Source organism: Physeter macrocephalus, chromosome 7, assembly GCF_002837175.3.
Source record: "Physeter macrocephalus isolate SW-GA chromosome 7, ASM283717v5, whole genome shotgun sequence".
Taxonomy (NCBI): domain Eukaryota; kingdom Metazoa; phylum Chordata; class Mammalia; order Artiodactyla; family Physeteridae; genus Physeter; species Physeter macrocephalus.
In genome coordinates this window covers 73,153,290-73,172,790 of record NC_041220.1, presented here as the reverse complement: position 1 = coordinate 73,172,790, position 19,501 = coordinate 73,153,290, and the positions used below count along the sequence as shown (strand labels likewise).

Genomic DNA, 19,501 nt, shown 5'->3' with positions numbered 1-19,501 from the left:
TGCTGACGTCACTGCGCATGCCTGCCTGTGACCGGACGCTCGGCAATGACGTCAGGCCCCTGCGGGACGGCGCTCTCCGGAGCGCCATGCTGGGCGCGGCAGGCGCGGGGCTCGTGCGGGGCCTGCGGACAGGGACGCAGGTTTGGCTGTGGAGCTCGCGCGGCCGCTCCCTCACCTTGCCGCACGCGGCCCGTGGGCTCCACGCGAGAGACTGGCGGCCCTCAGCCGGGCGGGGGCCGCTCGGGCGGCGGCCGAGCCTGCCTGCGGCGACGATCGTGAACTCGGCGCCCCGCCCTCTGCAGCCCTACCTGCGCCTGGGCTCGCGCGGCTGCTCCCTCACCTTGCCGCACGCGGCCCGTGGGCTCCACGCGAGAGACTGGCGGCCCTCAGCCGGGCGGGGGCCACGCCTGCCTGCGGCAGCGATCGTGAACTCGGCGCCCCGCCCTCTGCAGCCCTACCTGCGCCTCATGCGGTTGGACAAGCCCATAGGTGAGTGTGGACGGACGCGGCGGTCCGGGGGCTGCGGGCGCAGTGGAAGTGAAGCCCGAAAGCCGGGGCCCGGCCGCCAAGCGCCGAATACTGTCAAGACACCCAAACAGGGCGATCTCCGAAGTAACAGGCCGGCTGTCACGCCTCTCTGAATCCTGAGCACGTGAGCTGGGCAAAAAATTCGCTCATTCCACAGCCCGTGTTTAAGTAGTGAATCGAGCAGAAATTCCGTACCCGTATCTCTGCATTTGCGCAGATTTACAATGTGGAAGCACTTCTACGTTCGTTATGTTTCATCCTTCCCATAATCCCAGAGCAAATAATTGAGACGATAAAGACGCCGAGGAAATTAAGGCTCTTTGGCAGAGCCAGACCAGATGATGCTGAGTTTTTTTAGCTCTTTGCCCTGCACTATCCGTCACACAAAGCTTTAATTCATTTGGATGCTGCAGGTACAGCAGTTATGGAGTACTTATCAGCTCACGGTGGCCTCCTAAGGGAGGATTTTGCTGAACTTCCTATTTAAATTCACCTTTCTCCTCAGTCTCTCTTTACCCCCCATTTTTCTTCATAGCATTCGCCACTAGCCTTATGCATTTATTGGTTGATACACTTCTTCAATACAGTATAAGCTCCACTTATATGGGACTTTTATATCTAGTGTCTAGAACAGCCTAGCAGTAGTATTGAATGAATTAAGTGCTACAGCACTGCGTAGCCTTAGTGCTAGAAAGAGCTATGGAAACTTTGTACTTTCAAAGAACTCCCAGTCTAGTTTAAAAAGACAGAGTATTGGGTGAGTTGGAGAAGATTGGGTTAATAGTATTATGTATGTTAAGAAGATACAAGCCTGCTTGCTTTAGTTCTAAATAAGGTGACTGTAGGATTTTTCAGACAACTTATGAATAGTACTATTAGAATTCATTCAGCAAACATTTTTTGAGCCCTTACTGTATGCCAGGAACAATAAATTGACAGTAGTAGAATTCCAGGTTTGATACTTCTTTACTTAAATTCTTCTTTTGTGGAGTAATTTTGTTTATTGTTTTATTTTGTCGAATTTTGATCTTGTTAAAAAGTGGGTTTCATTGTTTTTCAGAAAGGATTGCAACTTCCTACAACCATGTCACAAACTGCATTATTTCAGGAGGTTTCAGCAGGTAGCACTCTTTCCACTAAATTGGTGGTATAACTGGTTTTACCACGTTTATGGCTGAAACTGCATTTATGTGTTGTTGAAGACAATGTGTAATTAGTGAATGAATCTTAGACTCCGTTTACACAAGCTCTTTGGTCTGCCCATCACCTCTCAGAATGCTTACTCACTTTATAGTCTCCCAGAGAGTTTTTACTTTTTCTATAATAAATATATCTTTCTGAAACCTATTGTATCCTCCCACCTCTGCATCTTTCTTCATGGGAGAGAACAGAATGAAAGTGTCATAGGGGAGACCAAAAAATGTTGCTGAGAATCAGGAGGGCAAAAGAATAAGAATTCATGGGTATTTAGAGCTTTAGGTATCCAGAGTGATAGCCTGGAGCCAAACTGCTTGGGTTTGAATTCCAGCTCTGCCATTTTTTTGCCTGTGTGGCCTTGGGCAAATTACTCTCTATGCTTCAGTTTCTGTGTTTGTTAAATGGGTATAATAGAAGTTGTGCCTATCTCATAGGTTTGTTGTAAGAATCAAAAGTATTGTAGGACAGCACTTGGCACAGAGTAAGCACTATGAATTTGTTATTGTTTTCATTATCACCATTATTAATATTGTCTTATAACAACTCTAAGAGGTAGATGATGTTCTTTCCCCTCTTTTGTAGATGAGGAGCACTGAGGCTTCAAGTTAAATATACTTTAGTGTCTAGTGTCACTTACTAGGAGCAGACATTGAACCTTCACTACAGGAACCCTCCTCATCTGTAGGGGTGCCCTGCAGATTCCTATCAGTGAATACGGTACCTAAAATGCAGACTTACAGCCAAGGAAATTTTGACACTGACACAAAACGCTATAGGTGGTTACACATCTTTCTCTTTAGAATTCTTTTTTAAATGGAACCTTCACTTCTACTTGTACCAGGAAAATGCCTGTGAAGTAGTGTTCTTTTTTTTCTATCAGGGCAGGAACAGCTAGCTACTCCTCTGTCCCTCTGAGCTATACTGATAGGTCCAGAGAAAAGGAAGTGGTTAAACGCATTGTGTTTTAACCTCTTCGTGCATCTGTTTCCTCATCTGTAAAATAGGAATAATAATAGTGCCTACTTTATAAGGGTATCTTTGAGGATTAAATGAGTTTGTATATGTAAAGCATTTAGAACACTGCTTGACATTTCACAAACATTTAGAAAATGGCATTGTTGTTATTATTTTAGATGGGACACACTGAATATGAGTCTGTCCAGGACAACCTGAATTCAGGTCTAGACTGGTCATTTCTGATTTTTAGCCTCTCCTTGCCTTGCCTTTTCTGTGTGTTTAAGCCCCTTTTGGAAAAGCCTTCCTGAGTTTTTCCTACTCCATCTCCCATTAACTTGGGTGGCCCTGTTTTATGCCTTTATAGCATCCTGTACTTTCCCTGTTGTTGAATTGATCTATTTTAGTGTTATTTATTTAACTGTTTCTTCCTTTTGCTTTATAAGCTGTGTGAAGGCAGAAATCAGACCTCACTTAGTCACCAATGTATTCCCAGTTCCTGGAACAGCTCTAGTACAAAGTATGTGCTTTATAAATATTTGCAAATGAATAAAGCTTAAATTTAATGAAGCTTAAACATGATCATAAGGACTTTGTCATTTGACCATTTTTGTACAGGATCTGATTTTTCTTTAGCCACATGTCCTATTTATTCCACTTTTTGAGGAGGAAGAAATTATCCTCTACCCTTCTAAGTTAAGTCTAAGAATTAAGTTGACATGAGACAAAAATTTAATAGCATGTGTGGGTGAGAGAGACCCAGGAAGACTGAGTAACTCACCAAAATGGCCAAAATACCCTCACCTTAAATATCTTCAGCTAAAGACACAGCAGGATATTGGGGGTAGTGGTTTGGGACTTAAAAGGGGAGGAAGGTAATTCACTGGAGATAGAAAAGTAAATGTTTGGTAAACGGTCGTCTCTGGTCTCTAGGCCCTATCAAGTTTCCCCACCACACCTAGCCCGTATTTTTGGCAGATATCTGATGATAGCTCTACTCTGGTAACATTCTTGAAAATGTTCTTGAATCTTCTGTTTCTTAAAAATAATCGGCCTAAATTCATCCTCATGCCAAAGGGACACATTTGTGGGGTGGCACTCCTATATTGCTAATATACACTCTTATCTTACTAATAGGAAAGAAAAGCTCAGAATTTATCTAATAGGTACAATATCCAAACATTTGTTGAAAGATTTTCTTTTGAAAATAGGGTATCTACTACAGGTCATGTGTGAAGGCTCCTATCCCTACAATTTATTTGGTTTTAGCTTAATTTCATCTAGTTTATGGGCTGAGTACCAAGAACTAATCCCATTTGTGCATGTAGTAGCAAAATATTTAAAAAACAGTAGGTTAATCCTTTCCCCCCAAACTATTTTATTATATTGTATTAACAACAATAAAGAAAGTTTTATGAAAGTTTTTTGAGCAGGTAATACATGCAGATGATACAAAATTTAAAAAGGTGTAAGGGTATAGAGTGAAAACTAAGTCTTCCACCCCTTTTTCCCAACCAACCAGTTTTCTTCCCCAAAGGCAACTCTCAGTGTCAGTTTCTAATGTTTCCTTCCTGACATAGTTTATGAACATACATTCAAATGTATGTATTTGTTTTATATGTGTATGCATGTGCATATATACACATACACACACACGTATAGGAAAACTCTTCAGTTTGCCCTCCATAGGAACGGGAACATTTGCAACCTCATCAGACATATATGACTATCCAGCTCCCCAGAGTATGTTGTCAGCCTTTGGGTTTTGCCAGTCTGCTAGGTGGAAAATGTTATCTCAGTGTAATTTTCATGTGTACTTATCAAAGTTGAGTATCTTTTCATTGGTATAAGAGCCATTTGTATTTTCTATTATGTTTTTTGTCCATTTTTCGATCGGGCTTTTGATCTGTCTTCAGTTTCTGGGAGCCCTATATATTAGGGAGAATAGTACTCTGTTATATGAGTTGCAAGCTTATTTTCCCAGTTTTGTCATGTGTTTTTGACTTTGTGTTCCTTACTTCTTTTGGATACAGGGTTTCAAACAAATGAAGACAGCTAACTTAATTTGTACCTTTTTTGTCTTTTTATTTTGCTTAGGAACCTGGCTACTGTATCTGCCATGTACTTGGAGCATTGGTCTGGCAGCTGAACCAGGTTGTTTTCCAGATTGGTACATGTTATCCCTCTTTGGCACTGGAGCTGTTCTGATGCGTGGAGCAGGCTGTACTATTAATGACATGTGGGACCAGGACTACGATAAAAAGGTAGATTCGTCCCAGAAAGGAACAGAGAGGCTCCTCTCAATTCTGCAGAGTAAGATGGTGGCATCACTTTTGAATGCCACATAAAGCAACAGGATCATTTAGTGTCCTCACTGAAATCCAGCGTAAGAAGTGCCAGTATCAGTTGAATAGCTGGTGTTGCAAAGTGCAGTGTGCTTCCATTCTCAACAGAGGAGCGGCAAGGTGTGTACATCATTTTTACAAAATGAATTAGAATTTGGAAGGCCAGAAAAAGGATGTTGGGAGTGAAGGTGAAAATTCCATCCTGAACCTTTGGGTGTCTAAAAGAACTGTCATCCCTTCCTTTGAGATACATGTTGGAGCCATAACTATTCATATGTAACTCAGATCTTAATTTAAATGAATCAAGGCAGCCCTATTAGCATTTGCTATAATTATTTCTTTTAAAAACATAATTTTATTTTTTTCTCCTTAGAAAAATAATACATGTTTATTCTGAAAAATTTAGTACAAAAGTATAAAGGATAGAAAATGCAAGTCTACCTTATCACCTCCCCCAAGCCCCCCAGAAAAAACTTCATTTAAAGTTTGATACATTATATTTCTCTAGATTATTTTCTATGCATATTCTAATGCATGCATGTAATTATTTCTTTGTTCTTCAATAGACCGTTATTTTCTCAAGGGAATGGTCCGTCTTGTTTGCCTTTTATTCCAGCAGCCATACTATAACAAGTATAAAATCATTAAATGCTTGAGTACATAATCAAGTAAACTTCCAATTTATAAGAAATCCAGGGTGAATTATGTGAAGTAAATAATCATGTGACACTCACATAAAGTGAATAATCTTCCCTGGTTTGCCTTTCATCTAAGTCTTAGTTTTCCTTAAGCAAAGCACACCTATAATGATTTTTAGCTTATAGAACAGTGTCACATTAATGATTTTTAAATTCAAAAACATTTATTGAATACCTACTGTCTATGAGACACAGTGACAGGTTCTAGGATTGTGTGGATGAAAGACAATATTGCTGACTTCAGTTTAGTAGCTATCAAGAGATGGTGTCCGCAAGGGCACTTACTGCAGACGTTACCTTAGCATAATTCAGGGGGTTAGAGAGAAGTTTTGATAGGGTGAGGTGGGGTAAGGTGACTTTGGAACTATGACAGACTAAGATGGCAAAAAAAAGCCTGGACAGGAGGGTGAAGGTCACTCTAGGCAAAGGGAACAGCAGACACAGAGGCATGGCTGTGAGACAAAGTATATTATGCTTGACAACTGCAACTGTGTGGTCTGTGTGTGGCTGGAGGGTAGGATAGTGGCAGAGTGGCAGGTGATGCATGGTAAAGGCATCTCTATGTCTCGCTGACCATTGGGATGCTTTGATCTATGCCAGGAGATGCGTACTTTCTTGTTTTGGGGGTTTGCACATCCTGGTCAGTTTTTCATCTGCATAACCATATGAATGAGGCTTCTGGCCAGTATCACTTCAAAATAATTATTGAACACATTTAGAGCAGCCTCATTTCAAAATCCTGGTTGTGAAATTGTACTGTAAAGTTTAGCAAGATGTTACCCTTGGGGAAAACTAGATAAAGGATACATAGGATCTCTATATTTCTTATAATACAGAGATTTTTTTTTTAAAATTGCATGTGAATCTACAATTATCTCAAAAGACGTTTAATTAAAAAATAACATAATCAAACCAACCAACATTTTCTACTTTTTAAATTAACGAAATAGAGCCATTTTAGTTTTGTCTTAAGTGATTTTTATTCTCACTAGATAAAAAGGGAACTGATTAGATATCTTACATCTCCCCCGTGCCATTTTTCTCTGATTAGAGGAATCCAGAGTCTATGTTGACATACAACAAAGCACTTAAATGAGTATTTTATAGCTATGGTTTTGCTAACATGAATTTTAAAATGTTATGAGCATCTCTTTTACAGAATGGGTTAAAAAGCTTGGTCAAATTGTAACGCTTACCTTACATTTTCTTAAAGACAGTATGTTTATGGCTGAGGGTTTTGCTTAATATGTTAGAAGACTAAGTAAATTGCTAATACATTAAATGGTAAGTGAATTGCTATTAGGTTATTTGGGTTAAATGTGTTTTGTTGATGATGTGTGTAATCGCTAGTCACGCGATAAACATTAGGTCCAATAAACATTGAAATAATATCAATGCACAGGTGTTAATGATTTGGTTTTGTAAGCTCTGAGCATTCTAGTTTCATAAAAACCACATAGAATATGTTTTTTGATCATCATATTGCATCATTTTTATTCTTTTGATGGAGTGCTTGTTTATTTTCACCTCTCGAGTTTAGCCAGGCAATTACCATTGTACTGAAGGGGCAGTGTGATTTTGTGGTTAGTACTGTGGTTGGTGGGACTGGACTGACTGTGCTACCTTAGTATCTGTGACCTTGGAAAGTTACTGAGCCTCTCTGCCTCAGTTTCCTAAAACTTAAAAATGACAAGAACTTGTGAGTGGCTAAAAGGGAGTTGTTACAAGGATTCAATGATGTGATGCATATATAGCTCTTAGATTATTAGCATTCAAATACTGACAGGAATAATCATAATATCCTAAATCAAATATAAGAACATATATATTATTCCCACTTGAAACTACAGGGACCAAATCAAGGATAAGATATCCAGTTCTGGCACTAAGCAAAATGAGTCATTACAGTTTTTGACAAACTGTTTTATTGCACAGTGAAGCATGCTATAAATTGGGTCAGCAAATTTCTTCTGTAAAGGACCAGATAGTAAATATTTTAGGCTTTGTGGGCCACACAGTCTTTGTTGCAACTGCTGCACTCTGCTACAGCGTGAAAGCAGCCACATACAATGTGTAAAAAAAATGGGTGTGTCTGTTTCAATAAAATTTTATTTGTGGACACTGAAATTTGAATTTCATATTTTCATGGGGCACAATACATTACTCTTTCTTTGTTTATTTTCAACTACCAAAAAAAGTAAAAACCATTGTTAGCTCATGGTTCCATACAAAAACAGACAGAAAGCTGGATTTTGCTCATAGGCCATAGTTTGCTAAACCCTTGCTATAAATCATACAAAAATATGTTATATTAATTATAGTTAACATTTATTGCATCAGGCATTGCATTCACTCTGTGAGGTAGGTGCTATTATTACCTCTCCCTCTCTTTCTGTTTTTCCTTAAATAGGTAAATAACCTAAGCCTGAGGGAGGTCAAGTAACTCGCCAGAATTCACACAGCCAATAAGTGATGGAATTGAATTCAAATGCTAGGCTCTCTAATCCCAGATACTGAGTGCTTAACTTCCAGCAATGCTGAAAATTTTGGTCATGCTCTTTATTTGTGGTTGAATTTAGAATAATCACATTTCATGATCTCTTGGAAGGAAAAGAACAATATATATTATTTGTTCACATAATTGCTCTGCCTGTTCATATTCTTACAGTGAGTTTGCCCTTTATATATGGGTGCGGTTAATATAAGATTACAGCCCCATTCCTACATAGACTGGCAAAAGCACTCCCACTTTCAAACTCAGATAGTGTCTTCTTTCTTCATGTCTGATATCTGATTGCAGTGCTTTCCATACTCAAAGCATTTACATGATATCAGCCTTATCTAACATGCTCTGCAGTTTCCTCTCTGCTGAGAATTCTTATTATTCTTGTCCCTCTTTGCTCCATGGAAATTGAACATACTTGCTAAGCTGGGTAGGTAAATAGTTAGATTACGAAGTTGCCTTGTTTTGTTTGTTTGGAGATGGGATGGGAGATGGAAAGAAAGAGGAATGAATGGTGGGAATTTTTAGTTCTTTTCAAAGCTATTTTAAATAGAAGTTTTGATTCTTGGTAGTACTTCCAATGTTCACCTTTTATTCATATTTCTGCCTTAGTACGTACCATGGGCCAGTCTCTTGAGTAAATGTTTAAGTAAAGGATTGAGCTGTTCCCCGACGCTAAGGTATCTGTTTTTATGTTGTTAAGGTTACAAGAACAGCAAGTCGCCCAATAGCTGCTGGAGACATTTCAACTTTTCAATCCTTTGTTTTTCTTGGGGGACAGCTGACCTTGGCACTGGCTGTTCTTCTGTGTCTGAATTACTACAGGTACAGTATATGTGTTTTTCATAATCATGTAAAAAATCTTTCCTTTGACATAGAAGTACATATAAAATAAAATAGAAATATCTGTATTACAAACTTGTTTATTACCTAATCAAGCATCTGTAAAGTTAGCAATGTAGGTAAGTCACCACACATTGTAAAGTCAAGAATGCTTTCAGCCAAAGGAATGAAGAGATCAGCGTTTCGTTTCTTCTGCACCACCTCCAGTACTTGCACTGGGTGTTCCCTAAAGGACTCAAGACACTTTTCCTAGGTTTTCTAGGTGCATCGTGGGAGTGTGTGTATATACCCATTTGTATAATTTTATTTATCCTGGTAGTATCTCTGAAGCGTTAGAGGCAGAATTGATTATGCTCACTTTGCAAAAAGAGGAACTGGGTCTTTCCCAGAGTCGTATTCCTAATCAATGACAGAAGAAAAAAGAACTCATTCTTATACCTCTTAAACAGAGACAAAATTAGACTTTTGTGCACCAGATGGCTGCTTACATAGTGCTTCAATAAGACAAAAAAGAGGAGGAGTTCAGCAAATAAGCATATTTTATAGAGACTAGACTTAATTGCATATCTTGTTCTGATAGCTTCAGTCAAGTGAAAACACTTTGAAAGGTTATTCCTGGAGAGGTAGTGTTAAGTGAGCTGTGAGCTTCCTAAAAACATCTTATCTGACTGTCATCCTTTCATAGGTACCTTGTGACCTTATCCTCTTCTAGAGAAGTAACCCCTTGTGCATATAGGGAGGGATATCTTGACTCTAATTCTGTTAGGACATCTCAGCTTACTAGCTATCTTAATGTTTGAAAGCAAAATTTAGGCAGTAGCACATGGGGAGTATTATGTTGGATACTGGGGCCAGATGCCTTAGGTTTGCATCCTGGCCCTGCTGCTGACTAGCTGTATAACAATTGGCAAATTACTTTCTCTCTTTGACTTCAGTTTTTTCATCTGCAAAAAAACAAGTAGAATAAAACTGCCTGCCTCGTAAGGTTGTGGTGAAGGTTGTAATGAGTTAACATATGTAGAGCAGTTAAAACAGTCCTAATACATGAAAGCAATATATGTGTTAGCTATTCTTATTTTGTTTCATTGTTTGTAACACTTAAGATATTTTCTAATCACCCTTTATGTTAATTAAAGTCCAGGAATCAAGGTCTAGGAAGAGAATTTTACATAACAAAAAATACAATTTAGATAAATCATTTCCTCATTAGTGTTGCTATTGTTGTCTTATTTGCCGATTTTTAAGAGATGGTGATATTAATCTTTTTAATGTTTTTTTCCTGATTTCAGTATAGCTCTTGGAGCAGCATCTCTACTTCTTGTCATCACCTACCCGCTAATGAAGAGAATATTAATGACATGTGGGACCAGGACTACGATAAAAAGTTTACAAGAACAGCAAGTCGCCCAATAGCTGCTGGAGACATTTCAACTTTTCAATCCTTTGTTTTTCTTGGGGGACAGCTGACCTTGGCACTGGCTGTTCTTCTGTGTCTGAATTACTACAGTATAGCTCTTGGAGCAGCATCTCTACTTCTTGTCATCACCTACCCGCTAATGAAGAGAATTACATACTGGCCTCAATTAGCCTTGGGTGAGCTTGAAATAACTATAAGTATTTCCTTCAATACCCTCAAGCTATACTTTTATATATCATATCAATGCGTCTGTGGTGTGTGTGTGTGTGTAATGTGGCAGAGATAAAATGTTAAGTCAGTCATGAAATTTTCCAAACCAAGAATAGATTTTCATGTTTTAATGGAGGGCAATTAGCCATTTTTATTGGCTAAAAAATCTTGGACATCTGCTAAGATTATCATCATTATTGTTTTCTGAAATGCTCCTAAAAATCTAGGTATGTCATGAAGAAAAAAAATTAGCCGCCTTAACTTTACCGCTCTCTTTAGGTAGTTGATCTAGATGCCCTGAAGATTTGGGGGATTGGAATAGAAAGCACTCTGAGACAGGAGGACAAGAGTTGAAGTTTGTGATAGCTTAGCTCCCTTTCTGGGAAGCCTTCCTTAGACTTAACAGAAGAAAGTTAGCCAGTCTCTCCTGGGCTTCCATAGCACTCTAATGTGACACTTACTCATTTCAACAGCACTAATTCAACAGGAAGATATTGAGAGCCTACTCTCTCTTCCCATTAATAAACTGTAAACACCTAGAAGATAAAGCATTCTTTATATATGGATGGTGCAGCATCTAACATGGCGCTTGGCACATCACAGGTATTCAATAAATATTTGTTGGCAGATAGAGGAAGATAGGTAGGTAAGTCAAAACCTATTGCAAAAATACCTACTCCTAGACTTTTCTGTTCTATTCCTAGAATAGTCTAGAGTATTAAGAAAACTAGTATTTTTACTTTAAATATTTATTGAAACCCTGACTTTTACTTTGTGCCAGGAATCACACCAGGTACTAGGAAAATAAACATGACTGGAACACATTCATCATCTTGAAGGAGCAATTCCCTCAGGTACCTCAAAGTCAGTGGGTCTCAAACATCTTCTCAGAAGCCCTTTTTCTCCTCCACATTGCCTGTTTCCACTTAGAATCCCTCCTCCTCAGTTAATGAAGTACCTCTCCTCTGTGGTCCCACAGAGCATGCATGTCAGTGTACCTGAGGGACTTGCAGGTGGGGATGTCTAGCAGGCAATTCAGTATCTAGTCTGAAGCTGAGGGAAGTGATTAGGCTTACACATAGATATTTAGGAGTTGTCACCATGTGGAGTTTGTTTACAGTCCTCAGAGAGGGTGGGCTTGAAGAACAAGTGTTCCTGTCTAACTCTTGTTTCTGTAACTTAAAGGGGAAGTAGAACAATAATGGAAAAAACACAGGAGTTTGACTCAGATAGGTCTAAGTTCATACCCTAGCATCTAATACTATTTATCATTGGTGCCAGTCATCATACTAGGTAGGATAAATGTTGTTCTCATGAAACCTCCTATTTATCAAGGGGATAGTATTCTTCTGTTAGCTGTGTTATTTTAATTGTTAATTAACCTTTCTGGTTCTGTTTTCCTTTTTTGTAAAATGTAGCTAATAACTACCACATGAGAGACTTGAGAAAATTTAAGGAAGAAACATATATGAGAAAACAGCATACACAGAGCCTAATACATAGAAGCATTTAATACATGCTGATGCCTCTCTCCTTCCTTTGGAATTCTAAAGTACATTTAGACTTTTCTCCTCTTTCTGTTTCACTAATTATAGGGTTGACTTTTAATTGGGGAGCATTACTTGGATGGTCTGCTGTCAAGGGCTCCTGTGATCCATCTGTTTGCCTTCCTCTTTATTTTTCTGGAATTATGTGGACTCTAATATACGATACTATCTATGCTCATCAGGTAAAGAAATATTCTTTTTCGTAACTTTGGCTTAACTGTTATCATTTTTTAAGAACTTTAAAATAAGAACTAAATTAAAGGGAAAGTTTTTATTCTTTAGGCTTTTTTAAAAAATTGAGGTAACATTATATGTGTCATGTGTACAACATTATATTTCGACTTCTGTATACTCTACAGCATACTCAGCATCAAAAGTTTAGTTTCCATCCATCACCATACCATTGACCCCCTTTACCCATTTTGCCCTCCCCCTTCCCCTTTCCCCTCTGGTTACCACTAAGCTATTATGTGTATCTATGTGTTTAGTTTTATTTTGTTTGTTCGTTTATTTCTCTCTTTTAATATTCCACACATGAGTGGAATCATAGTGGTATTTGTCTTTTTCTGTCTGACTTAACTTTACTTAGCATAATACCTTCAAGATCCATCTATGTTGTTGCAATTGGCAAGATTTTATCTTCTTATGGCTGAGTAGCATTCCACTGTATGTATATACCACACGTTTATCCATCCATCTGTTGATGGGCACTCACATTGCTTCCATATCTTTGCTTGTAAATAACACTGCGAGGAACATTGGGGTACATATATATCTTTTTGAATTAGCGTCTTTGTTTTCTTCAGGTAAATATCCAGAAGTGGAATAGCTGGATCATATGGTTGTTCTATTCTTAACTTTTTGAGGAATCTCCTTACTGTTTTTCCGTATTTATGGTCCCACCAACAGTGCACAAGGGCTCCTCTTTCTCCACATCCTTGTCAACACTAGTTTTTTCCTGTCTTGTTGATAGCCATTCTAACAAGCATGAGGTGATATCTCATTGTGGTTTTGGTTCACATTTCCCTATTAATTAGTGATGCTGAACATCTTTTCACATGCCTATTGGCCATCTGTATGTCTTCCTTAGAAAATTTCTTCAGGGGAATGTCTATTCATATCCTCTGCCCATTTTTTAATTGGGTTATTTGGTTTTTTTGTTGTTGAGTTCTTTATATATTTTGGATATTAACACCTTACTGGATATATGATTTGCCAATATCTTCTCCCATGTGGTAGATTGTCTTTTCATTTTGTTGATGGTTTCCTTTGCTGTGCAGAAGCTTTTTAGTTTGATGTAGCCTCATTTATTTATTTCTGCTTTTGTTTCCCTTACCTGCGGAGACATATCCAGAAAGATATTGCTAAGACTGATGTCAGGGAGTGTACTGCCTATGTTTTCTTCTAGGAATTTTGTGGTTTCAAGTCTTACATTCAAGTCTTTAATCCATTTTGAGTTAATTTTTATGTATGGTATAAGATAGTGGTCTAGCTTCATTTTTTGCATGTGGCTGTCCAGTTTTCCCAATGCCATTTGTTGAAGAGACTGTCCTTTTTCCATTTTATGTTCTTTGCCCCTTTGTTATAAATTAATTGTTCATATATGGGTGGGCTTATTTCTGGGCTCTCAGTTCTGTTTCCAACGATCTGTGTGTGTCTCTTTTTCTGCCAATACCATGCTGTCTTGATAACGATAGCTTTGTAGTATAATTTGAAATCAGGAAGTATGATACCTCCAGCTTTGTTGTTTTTTCTCAAGATTGCTTTGGCTTTTCAGGGTCTTTTGTGGTTCCATACAAATTTTAGGATTTTTTTTTCTATTCCTGTGAAAAATGTTGTTGGTATTTTGATAGGGATTGCATTGAATCTGTAGATTGCTTTAGGCAGTATGGATATTTTAATAATTTTAATTCTTCAAGTCCATGAGCACGGAATATCTTTCCATTTCTGTGTGTCTTCTTCATTTCTTTTAACAATGTCTCATAGTTTTCAGAGTACAGGTCTTTCACCTCCATGGTTAAATTTATTCCTAGGTATTTTGCTGTTGTTGTTGTTGCGACTGTAAATGAGATTATTTTCTTAATTTCTCTCTCTTCGAGCTCACTGTTAGTATGTAGAAACACAACAGATTTTTGTATGTTGATCTTGTACCCTACAGCTTTACTGTATGTGTTTATAATTTCTAATAGGTTTTTGGTGGCAACTTTAGGGTTTTCTATATATAAAACCATGTCACCTGCAAATAGTGATTGTTTTTCTTCTTCCTTTCCAATTTGGGTGTCTTTTATTTCTTTTTCTTGCCTAATTGCTCTAGCTGGGAATTCCAATACTATGTTGAATGAAAGTGGCAAGCGTGGGCATCCTCATCTTGTTTCTGATCTTAGCAGGACAGCTTTCAGTTTTTCACCCTTGAGTATGTTTGCTTTGGGTTTGTCATATATGGCCTTTATTATGTTGAGGTACATTCCCTCTGTACCCACTTTGCATGCAGCCTCTGATGTCACATGACCGTGATTACAACACTATATGGAAATGCTTACAAATAAAGTTGCTGGAGAGACCAGTCAGCCAGATGTGAGTGTATCATCAAGACCTAGCTCTTCTTAAACAGGAAGGATCTGATGGAAGAGACAAGGAATAAACTGAGCCAGAAGTGAAATCTGAATGGATGTGGTTAGGTGGCAACTGAGCATTTTTCCACGTGTGATTTTAGCAAGATTGAAACTAAAATGTATAGGAAATTATTGAGATTTGAAAACTCTGAAGTAAAGAAGAGCTATGTGAAGCATTAGAGTTGAGTTTGACTTCTAATTTATTAGTAAAAGTATAGTTGAAAGTCAGTATAGGGTCATAAAAGTACGATGATATGTAGAAATAGGTCTGGAAGATAATTTTAGCAGTAACATTTAACTTTGATTTGGCCTGCACATTCATTTTTGATCAACTGTTTCTGAGTTACTGTCATGTTCTTTAAAAGGCAGTTTCTTCTGGAATTAGATGGTGGTGATGGTTGCACAACCTTGTGAATATACTAAAACCACTGAATTACATACTTTAAAATGGTGAACTTTATGATATGTGAATTAAATCTCAGTAAAATCCAGGCAATTTCTTACTACTTTCTAATGTTAGGACAAGAGAGATGATGCTCTGATCGGGCTTAAGTCCATGGCACTGCTGTTCCGTGAAGATACCAAGCAGTGGCTCAGTGGCTTCACTGTGGCGATGCTGGGGGCACTGAGCCTGGTGGGAGTGAACATCGGTCAAACTGTGCCCTACTACACTGCTCTGGCTGCTGTAGGAGCCCATCTGGCTCACCAGGTTTGATCTTTTCCTTATCTTTCCCTCTTTTTTCTTTGGTGTAAATTATAAAAATTATTTAAACAAAATGCCCTCTGTGTTTACGAAGCAAGTTACTTCCTTAAACAACTACTTGGCTTGTACTGCCTTGAACTGCCCCTTCCCTGCCCCAATATGTCATATAAGAAAGCTAGCTGTATTATTTTAGAGAAATAATGTACACCTAAACCTAGATTTTTTTTTCCTTCTGATTTTCCTAGAATTATTTCTGATGTGTGTCTAGAAAAATGTGAGCAATGTCTTAAGGTTGTGGGTTGAGTTGAATTACTCTGAAAGCAAACTGATCAACACAACTGTATTGTTTAAATGTGGGCAAACTAATCATTCATATGTTTGGGTCACACTGGCACAGGGACCAAGGCAAGATAAGACATAAAATGCGAAGATGTCAGAGTTCTGCCTACACAGTAGGAAACTGCCAGGATGTTCACCCAGAACCTCAGCCGCACTTGTTTATATGGCAGGTCTACATCACTGACTTCTGTGAAATGAATGAACTAAGTAGAATTTAATTAAATAGGTTGCTTGTAAATGGACTGTATTTTTGCATCAGTATTACTGTTATTTTCTTTGAACAGAATCAAAAAGATGTTAGTAAGCCTGTATTTAGATGATCTATTTTATACAGATCGGTGCATGTGTAAGCAGGACTTGCATAACATGGTATGAAGGAAACTAAAATCTGATGTCCATAAAGTAAACCACATACTATATCACCTTCATTGTTTTCCTCACCAGGAAAGCTAAAAGGTATGAATTAGTGATTCTCCACATTTCACCATTTTCCTCTTCAGAATTTCTCAGCATCTCCTTTTGGTCATTACTCAGCTCCATGGGAGTTGTTATCATCAGTTGATTGTCTGGTTAGGATAATGGATGTTTAGCAATATGTAAGCACCTGGTTATTACCAGAGGAAGGCAAAAATTATGGGGATAATCACAAATATTATAGGAAATATTTGGAACCCACTTTATATTCTGAATTGCCCTTGTGGTCCTCTGCCTAGTCCTTGACACAATACTTTAAGATGGACATAGTCTTCTAGTATTTGGAGAAAGGAAATCATGATGATTTTAAGTCTGCAGGTCACATAATAAAGAATAGTTGAGGGCTTCCGATGCTTAAGTCCAGGGAAGCGTAAAATAGGGACATGAGACTTTCTCAGTATATTTGCAGGACAACTGTGGAGAAAAGAGAGTATGTTTGGTCGCTACCTGCAGATCTAGGATTTTAGGTGCCCTTCTCTATGTGGGGATGGGAGGGAGATTTTAACATGTATGGGGGTATTTTGGGGTATCATAAATAAACTGGGGAGGGACCACTACAGGCATTTAGTGAGCGAGGGCCAGGTACATTAAATATCTCCTGATGCAGTAGACAGCCCTGCACAGTAGAGAGTTGTCCTGCCCAAATGTAACTTGTTCCTCTGTTGAGAAACATTGCTCCGAAGAATAAAGCTAAACTGGAGGGTAGGAGTTGTAGAGAGCAGATTTTAGATCAATCAGTTTAAGGAAGAACTTTCTAAATAGAACTAAAAATAGCATGTGTTGCCTCTCAGAGTGTTCCTGCACCCGTCAAGTGCAAGTTTTTAGCTTAGATGATATCCATTGAGAGATATGGTAGATATTTTCTACGTTGGAAAACAATCTGGGGTACATTAAAGGCCTCCCATTGCTTAAAATTCTGTAACAAAGTGCTGTTATCTTCTTCATATTGATGTGTTTATTTGTGATGCCTAAAAGTCCATACTGAGTTCTAACATGGCATATGTATTCTTTTCTTATAGATTTACACTCTGGACATCCACAGACCTGAGGATTGTTGGGATAAATTCACCTCCAACCGAACAATAAGACTAATAATTTTTTTAGGAATTGTCCTTGGGAATTTGTGGAAAGAAAAGGAGACAGATAAAACAAAGAAAAATATAGATAATAGAATAGAAAATTAGCAAATTAAGTTTATCTGGGGATTTTTAAAACAAACTTTTACAAAATACTCTCAGGTCTTATTACCACATAACTAGATTTGAATAACAGTCTTACAATATGTTAATGAATTACAAACCAGTAGATGAAGTTTTAGAGATTTTTGCCTGGATTTTATTTCAACTATGTACTAGTCAAATTCTTCCCTGTCACGGAAACCAGGAACTCTTCAGAATTTGCGATCACCTGGAGTATTTAAGTTATAACTCTCATCTGCAGTTACAGGAATTATATGAGTTTTGGCACTTTAGAAAAAAACTTGATGTGTGTCTCATCTAAATGACTGTCTCTATAGGAAAATGGACTCTCTTTTTAGGGCAAAATAAAGGCTGCTACAGGAAGTTGAGGCTTATTGTTCTTTGCGTTGACCTTTACTTACTGCCGAAAGCTGTAATTCAGGAAACCGTTCTGTTTTTTATATTTTAGGAGAATTTAAATCAGTAAATAAAATTTTTTACCTGTTATACCCGTACATACTGCTGTTTGTTACCAACCCTGACATTTATTTGACAGGTCTCTGTATATAACCATAGTGACCAGAATGGGCAGGCAGTCACTAATGATGATTTTAATTTCTATTTATTTATTTTTTATCTCAGGTGATTGTAATTGATAGGATAGTGGTATATTGGTTAGGTGTAGTAACTGTTTCTTTCCTTACCCCCATCAGAATATTCTCAACACAGCAGCCACAATGATTTTCTTAAAACCTCTGTAAGGTCATGTCATTCTTCTTCTCAGAACCCTCCAGGATCTTCCCAGGTCACTCAGTACAAACTAAAAGCCTTGTCACCTGCTAGGCCCACCATGATCTGGCCTTGTCTGTGGCTCCTCCACTCACACCCCTCTGCAGCCCTGCTGGCCTCCGCACTGCGCCTCAGCAGGCTGGACAGACTTGACCAAGGGCCTTTACACGTACAATTTCCTTTGCCTACAGTGCTCTCCTTGAATTATGTCTTAGTCCTTCACTGCAGGTCTTTTCCTAAATGTCACCTTCTCAAAGAGGCTTTCTTAGTCCTTTCTAAAATTTCATTTACAGGGGCTTCCCCGGTGGTGCAGTGGTTAAGAATCCGCCTGCCAATGCAGGGGACACGGGTTCCAGCTCTGGTCCAGGAGGATCCCACACAGTGCAGGGCAACTAAGCCCATGCGCCACAACTACTGAGCCTGCGCTCCAGAGCCCGCGAGCCACAACTATTGAGCCTGTGCTCTAGAGCCCGCGAGCCACAACTACTGAGCCTGTGCTCTAGAGCCCACGAGCCACAACTACTGAAGCCCGTGCGCCTAGAGCCCGTGCTCCGCAACAAGAGAAGCCCCTGCAATGAGAAGCCCGCGCACCGTCACGGAGAGTAGCTCCCGCTCGCCGCAACTAGAGAAAGCCCGCGTGCAGCAACAAAGACCAAACGCGGCAAAAAATAAAATATATTTTAAAAAATTCATTTACAGATACTACCTACACTACCTATATTATTGGGTTTTTTTTCTCTTCACAACTTACCACTCTCAACCTAAAATATGTTTTACTTGATTTAAGTGGCTGTCATGAACAGTGGGGTGTAGTGCGTTTACTGCTGCCCACAATGGAGATGGGTTAGGGGCAGCAGTAAATGCAAAATTGCTTAATGATGATAGTGAGGATAATGTGATGCAGCTGACACGGAGCACTTACACATGCCAGGCATGGATAAATGAGCATAGGAAAAGGTATTTAACTGCTGCTTCGGCAAATACTAAACCACTGAGTGTGAGTGTTTAGACTTCAGACAGTAGTAGCAGCTGTAATTGTACTCTGCTATAGCAGCAATGAGTTGAAGAGAAATAGAAACAGAAAGACAGTAGTAGCAGCTGTAATTGTACTCTGCTATAGCAGCAATGAGTTGAAGAGAAGAAATAGAAACTTTTTACCCTATT

General features: G+C 38.7%; 1 protein-coding gene across 1 annotated transcript; it reads left to right on the top strand.

Moving 5' to 3' along the window:
* Positions 1–2: 2 nt before the first annotated feature.
* Positions 3–19,049, top strand: COQ2 (coenzyme Q2, polyprenyltransferase). Its single transcript, XM_024115439.3, has 7 exons — positions 3–255; positions 406–489; positions 4,777–4,943; positions 10,454–10,661; positions 12,291–12,424; positions 15,375–15,563; positions 17,390–19,049. Exons 1-7 carry the CDS (start codon positions 18–20, stop codon positions 17,552–17,554), a joined length of 1,185 nt encoding a protein of 394 aa, XP_023971207.1. The 5' UTR covers positions 3–17; the 3' UTR covers positions 17,555–19,049.
* Positions 19,050–19,501: the final 452 nt, after the last annotated feature.

Excerpts from the sequence above, each read along its gene's own strand:
- COQ2 (XM_024115439.3), top strand. The coding sequence starts at position 18 with ATGCCTGCCTGTGACCGGACGCTCGGCAATGACGTCAGGCCCCTGCGG. Across the intron at positions 256-405 it reads GCCGCTCGGGCGGCGGCCGA|GCCTGCCTGCGGCAGCGATC; the intron begins GCCTGCCTGCGG and ends GGCGGGGGCCAC. Across the intron at positions 15,564-17,389 it reads GAGCCCATCTGGCTCACCAG|ATTTACACTCTGGACATCCA; the intron begins GTTTGATCTTTT and ends CTTTTCTTATAG.